The 10,687-nt window shown below is 37.2% G+C and overlaps 1 protein-coding gene across 1 annotated transcript; it reads right to left on the reverse strand.

Annotated features, from left to right (window-relative positions):
* Positions 1-1,211: 1,211 nt before the first annotated feature.
* Positions 1,212-3,108, reverse strand: LOC116163894. Its single transcript, XM_031478025.1, has 5 exons — positions 2,813-3,108; positions 2,647-2,759; positions 2,364-2,591; positions 2,131-2,175; positions 1,212-1,417 (listed from the first exon to the last, which is right to left on the reverse strand). The coding sequence occupies exons 1-5, from the start codon at positions 3,106-3,108 to the stop codon at positions 1,212-1,214; spliced, it is 888 nt and encodes a 295-aa protein (XP_031333885.1).
* Positions 3,109-10,687: the final 7,579 nt, after the last annotated feature.

Genomic DNA, 10,687 nt, shown 5'->3' on the forward strand with positions numbered 1-10,687 from the left:
GTAATCTCCTATTAGCCATATTTAACCAACCGAGCTCTTGTAGTTTGTAAGTAATGCGTTCATGCTTTTTGATTCCAAAGATCAAACGAAGACAAGAGTTTTGCATGTTTTGGATTCTATATTCGTGTCTAATAGTCAAGCAGGGGCCATAAATCACATCACAGTAATTAAAGTTTGACAGCACAAGTGCCTCACGTAGCAATACTTTTAAATGTCTACTTAAACAGTGGCGATGGGAAAAAATCATTTTTAGATTAACATAGGCTTTCTTACATGACTCCGAAACATGTTTACTAAACCGCATATCACTGTCAATATGTAATCCTAAATTTTTTACGCAGTCGTTGATGGGTAACACCATATCTTACTTTTATTGTCAACCATCCCTTTCTTGCGCCCTTTTCTTTGGGTGGTCCAAATAACATAGCAGAACATTTGGCAGGATTGATTGCTAATCCATGCAAATCGGATAATTCGGATAGCCTTGCTATATCAGCGTTTATATTATTAATTGCATGTTCTATATCAGACGCAAGGAAGGGATATAGATATAACATATAACAATTGGGTGTCATCTGCGTATTGGTGAAACGCCACGTGTTTAAGTGAGTAATGGAATTTACACGTATATATCGAGAATAATATCGGGCCCAATACGGATCCTTGAGGTACACCTGCTGCAAGTACTTCACGCTGTGACGTTCGTTGCTTAAGAACAACTTGCTGCCTCCTGTTCGTGATATAACTCTTCAAGAGGACGCAAGCGTCGTCACCAAATCCAATATGATGTAGGATGTCAATAAGCGTTCTGTGATTAATTGCATCGAAGGCCTTGGAATAGTCCAGTAAAATCAGAGCTGATAACTTTCCTTGATCAGTAAAGGTCAACAAGCTGTTTGTAATATTTAGAAGTGATGTGGTACAGCTGTATCCACGTCTAAACCCAGACTGTGTCACTGCTAAGATATTCTGCGCTCTGATATAAAGACATTCATTTGCTCGACCATAACCTTTTCCAAGACCTTCGATAACACCGGCAAAACACTTAGGTATAGGACGCAAATCATTAAATGTTTCCGGTTGTTGAATTTTAGGTAGCGAATTAAGTGATGTTCGCTATCTTCCATTGGTCAGGGAAGGTATTGGACTTCAAACACAAGTTAATAAGGAATGTTATATGAGGTATAAGCAAGGGACAACATATAATGCAATCAGATCACTGCTTTAGTTGTAATTTTTAGTAGCAGTTGTTGTATTGCAATTTCATCCACTTCCTTAAATTGAAACAGATTGATGGGTATTGTTCTGGGAATTGTATTGTAAAACTGTTCCAATTGCTTAATAGAGTCAGTAGAAGCTGTTGTAATATTGTTTCTAGCAAATGCGGCTTTAATAAGGTCAACATTGGACAAGTGCACTGGAATAATTAATAATAATAATAAGTTTTAAGTCAGTTTATTAAATGATTAAGAATTGCGTAACTACCACTGTCTAGGAGGGGGCGCGCGCCCCCCCTTTAAATTCGCGCCTGTATATTCAAAGGTACACCTGAGATGTCTTCTAAAATTATTTCTTCTGCTGCTTTCACCACTTTCAGTCTCTCTCCTTCGCGATCTGGGGATATCATTGTACTGTACCAGTTGTCACTGAGAATTTCCTGTATTTTTTAGACAGACCGTCGTTTCTTTAAGAGTGTCAACCATAAGGCTATCTTCCCTGAACTTCTCCAGTAGGGGGGATTTAATTGTTCCTTCTTGAATCGATCTGATTCTGATTCTTTAGTATTTTCAAGGAATGAATAAATATCTTCCATCGCCGTCTCCCTTGTAAGATACGGCCTATAGTGACAATCTGACTGTTTTGTTAAATTTAACCAAGAGTTAATCTCCTCGACAATAATTTGAAATTTTCTAAGTTAATCGGCTCGCTAACACTAAAAATACTTCTTCTTTGTTTCTCTCATTACTCATTACTGGCTGTTACTCGTGCTGAAAAATAGAAATAAATAGGCATATCAGCATTTGGTTTAATAAATTATATCCATCACAATTGTTTTAGTTATAAAAACTACAAAACTACCAACAAAATTAATTTCAAATTACTTCTGCATCTGATGTGTAATATAACTACCTTCATCGTCAGGAAGAGTACCGTACCCATGACGTTCGTAGTGCCCTAAAATCAAACAAAGTAAGTATAAATACATGGACTTTGTTTCTCATAGAGATTTCAAAGTCATTTTTTGTACCTCAGTTTCTTAGTTGCTAACCAATGCATTTAAACTTCATCTATTAATAATGTCACTTTATCCCAAACTATGACACAATTGCAGTTAACTTTTAACGTAAAAGAAAATTACTTACAAGGGTGCGCAGGCGATGAATGATATAAACCATAATTCAGATTGCTTTTGGCAACTTTTTTCAATCCCTGTATCGAACTTAGAATCAATGCCATTTTAGCTAATAACAAAGCTTTCCCACCAAGAACTGCCAAAAATTTAAAACCCATAGGAACTAGGATCATGCCCATTCCTATTATACCAAACATCATTAAAGACATCATGTGATTTCTCCTGCGCCGATGTCTCCCTAAAAAACAATCACGCTTAAAATGGTTAAACGTACTTATTACTTATCTTCTCACCTTCTTCATTGTTGACGAACGATTTTAAGTAAACCCTTAGTAAGTACTCATCTCCGAACTTGGTCAACATTTGCATTATTTCGTCTTCTTGGTCCAAGCCTGTGTTGTTGAAACTGCAATAACTAACTATAGCTGCCTGTTTCATTTGTGCTGTAACTGTGCCTACCCTAAAGTTGAATTGCTTTCCTTGTACCTTACAAAACGAACACCATCGACAATACGAATATCGTCCGTCTTCAAGAGCTGATTTAACGTGTGGGCTGTAACCTGCTTTGTACAATTTGTTATAATTGGTAGTACCTCGCGGTTCTGATTTGTTATGTACCCACAATTAGTTAAACTCGCACCAATTTGTTTAAAAATGTAATTCCAGAGATTTTGAACAATAATTCCCTTATTGCTTCTACCAGTGTTTGCGACAGTTATTAACATCATGACATAAACAATCTTCCACATCTTCATGTCTATACTAAACAGTTTTACTCACGTACGTAGATATCTGTGATACGAAACACATTTAACAATGGTTGGAAAACTAAACAGCAAAATGCAGTTTTTCACTTTAATACTTATATACCTACCTAGCAACGGTAGGTAAAGAAATCATTGATATGCAACAAAAAAAGTATGAAAATGCATATTAAATAAGTGATGCATAAATAGACGTAAACACAGGTGACCATTAAATAGTGCAGTCTCTTATTTTATGCACTGAATTAAATTTAACATATTATTATTCGCCAAGAATTTTAAATATGGTATTAGATTTAAGTATTTGCTAACATAACGCACATAGCAAATTTATATGATTATCCGTACCTAAGTGGTAGGTAGGAGTTCCTTGGGTGAAGTCACCAAATTTTTCTCCGAGCAATTCACTCCCGAAGAATGTATACCTACCGGAAAGATTTGGTTTTCGAATATTTTATTCCTAAAATTAAAAATAGAACGTTTATTATTATTCTTAGTATTAGCAAAGAATAAGGTGGTGTAAACAGAACAAATATTTAAAGGTCAATTTTCTAAAATCCCTCGGACACGTCAATTTTAAGCACGAGGAGAGCCATCTTATTATAATGATAAAAGAGTTTCTAATTTCATCAATTTTTGGCGCTGTGACCACAACTCCTAAAATTTACAATGACATAAGGTACAGGTACACATGCGAGCAACCTTCCTATATAAGTTTGTAACGAAATAGGTAAGTAGTAAAAAACTTTTATTTCCAAATTTACCTACTTTATATGTTTTGAAGAAACACACAAGAGTTACATCAACTGAGTACAACAAAAAGGGAGAGTTTTAACACTAGAATTTTGCAGACAATTGTACGATGGAAAAGGGACCGACAAGAAATCCAAATTCCAACTTTTTAGGGACAAATTATCCAAATAATTTGGATTGTTTTCGTCAAGATATCCAATTTTTATCGACAAATTATCTAAATCCAAATAAAGCGACAAAGTATCCAACCAATTTGGAAACTCCGATTTGGATATCTTGTCGGTGGCGCGACAAGGTATCCAAATATCGAATTTGTTTTAGACAAGAAATCCAAATTTTTTGGACAAAATATCCAAAAAGTTCGGAAATTTTTTGACAAGATATCCAAACTTTTTTGGACAAGAAATCCAAATTTTATTCAAGCCCTTTAATCACGTATGAACCTTGTGCAGTACGAAACATTTCAGTTTCAGTGTTAAAGCACGCCATAGCAGTTAGTATGTTTTCATACAGCGTCAAAGAATTAGTGCCTACCTATTATAGTAATAAATGAGTTATAGGATAGCAGCAAAATGAACAACGACGAATCGCTCCCATATTATACCTAGCTAGGGACCGACAAGAAATCCAAATTCCAACTTTTTAGGGACAAATTATCCAAATAATTTGGATTGTTTTCGTCAAGATATCCAATTTTTATCGACAAATTATCCAAATCCAAATAAAGCGACAAAGTATCCAACCAATTTGGAAACTCCGATTTGGATATCTTGTCGGTGGCGCGACAAGATATCCAAATATCGATTTTTTTTAGACAAGAAATCCAAATTTTTTGGACAAAATATCCAAAAAGTTCGGAAATTTTTTGACAAGATATCCAAACTTTTTTAGACAAGAAATCCAAATTTTATTCAAGCCCTTTAATCACATATGAACCTTGTGCAGTACGAAACATTTCAGTTTCAGTGTTAAAGCACGCCATAGCACTTTATGTTTTCATACAGCGTCAAAGAATTAGTGCATACTTAGTAATAAATGAATTATAGGATAGCAGCAAAATGAACAACGACGAAATAAACATCTTTGATGCAGCTCCTATAAGAGTCCTGCAAGAACAACATTCAACGCGTGATATAGCCTTAGACCTGCACTGTATGGTCTAAGGATATAGCTTTGGAGAAAGTGGATCAAGCGGTTCAAGCTTACTGAAAAATTATGCTAGAAGCAAAAGCGAATTGTCAACATTTCAACTCGAGGTCATAGTTTTAACAGCAAAAAAAATGCACGTGCATTTCAATACGGTGGCATTTTCAAGCAAAGCAAGTAAAAGCACAAACAACAATGAATTTCTTTAATAATCAGCAACAGCAAAAATGGTAAAATGGTGCTCCTTCCTGTTGGTTGAGGCAGGAACGTTGTGGAAGGAAGAAGAAGAAGATTGTGTGAACTTAATACATTTACTACAAAAACGATTACCAAAAAAGTTAAGAACACGTTTTGACAAAAAAGATGATTCATGTGGAATACATTTTAGGTTACTTCTAACAACTACCTAACTTCATGAATGCCATAGGCGTAGTTATTTTAAATCTACTCTCAACAGCCCCTCTATTTAAAATGTTTCAAACCCTGACTTGTAGCACACCACCCACTCTTTTTCTTGTCAACTGCTTTTGTCAAAGAATCTGCGACTTGTTTGTCCGTTGGGATGTACTTCAACTCCAAGATTTTTTCTTCAATTTTTTCCTTTAAAAAATGGTGCCTTACGTCTATGTGTTTGGTTCGTGCATGGTAGGCTCCATTAGTAGCAAGGTTCTGGGCTCCTTGGTTGTCCACATACAGTACTATAGGTCCTTTACAAAAACCAAGCTCCGCACTAAGGTTCCGTAACCATAAAGCTTCTTGGGTTGCCATGCTCATCGCCATGTACTCACTTTCGGTTGTAGAAAGAGATACTGTGCTTTGCCGTTTGGTTCCCCACGAAATAGCTGTTCCATTTTTCAAGAAAGCATAACCGGTAATTGACCTGCGATCATCCACGTTGTTGGCCCAATCAGAATCTGCGTAACCGATCACCTGGCTGCTCCGTTGTCCGTCGAATTCCAATTTATACTGAATTGTACCCCTCAAGTACCTCATGATGCGTTTTGTTGCAGTCCAATGTGTTAGCCCTGGATTGCGTGTGTATCTGCTTACATTGTTGACTGCAAAAGATATATCCGGTCTTGACACTTGTGCAGCAAACAACAAGCTTCCCACGGCTTCCTGGTATGGCACACGAGACATTTTCTCAGCTTCATCTTCTGAATTAGGACACATGTTTATCGATAACTTTTCTCCGAGTAGGGCTGGGGTGTCTACCGGATTACAGTCCCACATCTTGAACTTTTTTAGCAAACTCTCCACATATGATTGTTGATCCAACCATATCTTCTTATTCTTCCTGTCTCTTGTGATTTGCATACCCAACACAAATCTGGCCTCACCAATATCCTTGACCTTAAACTCTGACATCAACTGATTTTTAAGTCTTGTTTTTGCGGTAACATCATTTGAAAAAATCATCATGTCGTCGACATAAATCGCCACTATTAGCATCATTGACCTAGTAACGTTATAATAAATACACGGATCAGTCTTTGATTGAGTCAAACCACAACGTTTTAAGCATTCGTCTAGTTTGAGGTTCCATATCCTACTAGCTTGCTTCAGTCCATACAGTGACTTACGAAGTTTGCAAACTTTATTTGGCTCTGCAAAGCCTTCAGGCTGTAACATATATATCTCTTCGGAAAGATCACCTTGCAGAAACGCCGTAACAGCATCGAGCTGATCAATGTCAAGATCATATTCTGCTGCTATTGCAAGTAAATATCTTATCGAGGTATATCTGACTACTGGGGAGTAAGTCTCCTTATAGTCAATCCCCTTTTTTTGACTGCAGCCCTTGATGACTAGTCTGGCTTTATGTTTCACTATTTTCCCAGTTGCATCCTTTTTTACCTTAAACACCCATTTGGATTTTAAGGGTTGTTGCTCAACCGAATATTCCACCAGCTCCCAGGTTTGGTTATCCATTAGAGCAGAATATTCTTCCTGCATGGCTGCGCGCCACTGGTTTCTGTCCGGCCTACCCATGGCTTCTTCCACTGTTTCAGGATCAGTGAAATTAACTATGCTTGCATAACTCACATCATAGTCTTCTAACCTTTTAGGCGGTCTGCGCACTCTCTCACTACGTCTGACTGTCTCATTCGAAGGCTCTATATCTTGATCTGGAACGAACTCTTCATCCTCAAACACACTCAAATCTGTTGAACTTGAATCTTGCTCAAAATGTAGGTCGTTAGATTCGGGTTCAATTACCTCTGGATCAGGCTGGAAGTCAGGTCTCACTTCAGGATTAGTAGCAGGAACTGGTACTACCTCAGCTTTTGTGGACTCTTCAGGAAAAACGAAAAAATGCTTTTCTCCTCCACGCCTAGCTTCTTTGATCAAGGTGTTGCCCTTCTCTTGTTCAAAGAAAATTACATCCCTGGCTATAAAAACTTTTCCATTTGATGGGTTGTACAACCTGTAGCCCTTGCTTTCTGCGCTATAACCAACCAAAATACTGGGAATAGTTTTACTGTCCAACTTCTTGCGAATATCTTTAGGAATGTGGGCATGCACCTTACAACCAAAAATTCGTAGCCCCTCTAGCTTTGGTTTTATCATACTCCAGGCCTCTTCTGGTGTTTTCCCATCTAAACACTTCGTAGGTGACCTATTCAGCAAATGTACGGCGGTATTGGCGGCTTCTGCCCAGAAACTGTTAGGTAGTTCGGAATCGATCAGCATACACCGAGTCTTCTCAATAATGGTTCGATTTAAACGTTCCGCTTTACCGTTTTGTTGAGCAGTGTATGGTACAGTGCGCTGATGGAGAATACCATAGTTTTTTAAGAAATTCTGAAATGTGGCACTGACATACTCTCCTCCATTATCTGTGCGTAAAACCTTTATCGACTTGCCCGATTGATTTTCAACAAACTTTTTGAAAATCTTAAAATGTTCGAACACTTCGTCCTTGCCTTTTAGGAAATACACAAACACCTTATGTGTGTAGTCATCTAAGAAAGTTAGCATGTAACGTGACCCTGCCAAACTTTGAGTCTCTATTGGTCCACACAAATCTGAATGCACCAACTCTAAAACATCCTTAGTCTGAGAACTACTTTCTACGAATGGCAATCTGTGGCATTTACCCTGTACGCACACTTCACATTTACAGTCTAAGTCTTTATCAGAGAAGTTTACACCCAATACCAAACCATTTTTAAGCTTATTTAAATTACTATAGTTTATGTGACCTAGCCTACGATGCCATAACATTTTCAAATTGTTTGCGATTGCATGACATGCTAAATCACTGCTTTGGGAATGCAACACCTGCACATCACTACTAGTTCCCAAATTTAACTTAAACAAATCCCTCTCAAGTTTTCCTGTTGCAATTATCTTCCGTTGCGAATCATATACTTTACACCCAACTGAGTCAAATACAACCGAGCAATTTTTCTTGACTATTTGACTTACCGACAGGAGGTTGACTTTTAAATCAGGTACGTACACTGTGTCTTTAATCACGACATTACTAGAACTGGTTATCGGTAAAACAGCAGTACCCACTTTATCAGCATGCATCACTTGATCATTTGCGGTGCTAATATTATGACCGACTGTGTCTTTAACGTCCCGTAACACTTTCAAGTTGTTTGTCATATGTACGCTAGCTGCAGAGTCTAAAAACCATTCATCTTTCTTCGTATCACACCACGGTGCCACTGAGAGTGCTGATAACAGCGCCACTTCTTTGTTTTGTTTATCCTTCTCAGGAGTCTTGCAATTTTTGGCAAAATGTCCGTACTTGTTACACTTAAAACAGCGAACATTCTTGTTCTTACCTCCAGTAGCACTGCCGAAACTCGAATTCATCTTGCCCTTTTTCATACTGTACAAAGCTACTTGTTCTGTGCTTGATTTTACATCTTGCAGGAGCTTAGTCTTAATTGAATCCCCAGTTACAGCTACACCAGAGCTTTCGATGCCCATAATCATGGGTTTATATTCATCTGGTAAGCCAGCGAGCAGGATCGTACCAACCCATTCATCGCTTACAATTAAACCCACACTGGAAAGCTTATGTGCTGTACTGACTATTTTATTGACATACTCTTCAACATTACTGTTTTCCAACCGTGTTGTGATCAGTGTGCGGAGAAGTCCTACACGACGTGTCAATCCATTATCCTCAAACGCCTTGTTTAGATTATCCCAAGCTTCCTTGGCTGTAGTTGCAGACTGGACATGAACATAATTTACTGGCTCGATTAGCAAGATTATTTTGCTCTTGGCTTTCATGACCTTCTTCGCGTCTTGCTCTTTACCACTCACACAATCCCACAGTTCTTCATGTTCTAAATAAGTTTTAACAGCGAATTTCCACGTATCGAAATTCTCCCGGCCTTTCAGCTTCTCAATAGGGGGAATTGAAGCAGTCGACATTGACATCGTGAAACGATAACTCCGATAACTTATTTAGCGGACACCGACACCTGGGCCCATAACCTGTTGGTTGAGGCAGGAACGTTGTGGAAGGAAGAAGAAGAAGATTGTGTGAACTTAATACATTTACTACAAAAACGATTACCAAAAAAGTTAAGAACACGTTTTGACAAAAAAGATGATTCATGTGGAATACATTTTAGGTTACTTCTAACAACTACCTAACTTCATGAATGCCATAGGCGTAGTTATTTTAAATCTACTCTCAACACTTCCGTGGTCTGTGAAGTATAATTAAGGCGCGGGGCTAAACTTGACTTCAAACCATCGTACATCTTTCGAATGTTCTTTTCCCACAGGCAGGCAATGTAATGACTACCTGCAAATAGTTATTTACATATTTACCTAAAAAAGCGACGTACCTTTATCTATTCGAATATTGGATATCTTGTTGAAAACTTTCCAAACTTTTTGGATTTCTTGTCTAAAAAAGTTTGGATATCTTGTCAAAACATTTCCGAACTTTTTGGATATTTTGTCCAAAAAATTTGGATTTCTTGTCTAAAAAAAATTTGATATTTGGATATCTTGTCCCGCCACCGACAAGATATCCAAATCGGAGTTTCCAAATTGGTTGGATATTTTGTCGCTTTATTTGGATTTGAATAATTTGTCGATAAAAATTGGATATCTTGACGAAAACAATCCAAATTATTTGGATAATTTGTCCCTAAAAAGTTGGAATTTGGATTTCTTGTCGGTCCCTACCTAGCTAGTATCTTGTATGTAGTTTCATAGATTTTGAAACATTTTTGTGCGAAATATTTTATTTATGGTAGCATTATATTACTATACTATACGAAACGAATTTTGAAATTTGAAGGTAATGGAACTAGCAATCCGCTTTACTTATAGTTAGTTCAAAGTCAGTAGGTATTAGGGGGTTCGATAACAAATTGTTCAGTAGTTGCCCATGTTGCACAAGATATTTGGGCACAAGTGGATGGATTGTCTGGAAATATAGAAGCATTTCTCTTATACGTGTTCTTCTACCACGTTGAAAATCAAAAGGTTATTCATTCGTGCAAAACTTTTGAAATTAGAATACTGGAAAATTCTTGAAGAGAAATATTGAATTAGCTATCAATTTTCCGATAGATTTGGATGGTTTTGCGATAAATGAAGTGATATTCAAACATATACTGAAAAGTGGTTATAAAAATATTGAAAACTGGCTATCATCACACCTTCCTTAGCTGAGAAGGTAGAT

Source organism: Photinus pyralis, unplaced genomic scaffold (genome assembly GCF_008802855.1).
Source record: "Photinus pyralis isolate 1611_PpyrPB1 unplaced genomic scaffold, Ppyr1.3 Ppyr1.4_LG2, whole genome shotgun sequence".
NCBI classification, from domain to species: domain Eukaryota; kingdom Metazoa; phylum Arthropoda; class Insecta; order Coleoptera; family Lampyridae; genus Photinus; species Photinus pyralis.

Coding starts and splice junctions, on each gene's coding strand:
- LOC116163894 (XM_031478025.1), bottom strand. CDS start 3,108: ATGAAGATGTGGAAGATTGTTTATGTCATGATGTTAATAACTGTCGCA. Junction 2,760..2,812: donor GAAAGCAATTCAACTTTAGG/GTAGGCACAGTT, acceptor TAGTTATTGCAG/TTTCAACAACACAGGCTTGG. Junction 1,418..2,130: donor TACTCTTCCTGACGATGAAG/GTAGTTATATTA, acceptor TAATTATTCCAG/TGCACTTGTCCAATGTTGAC.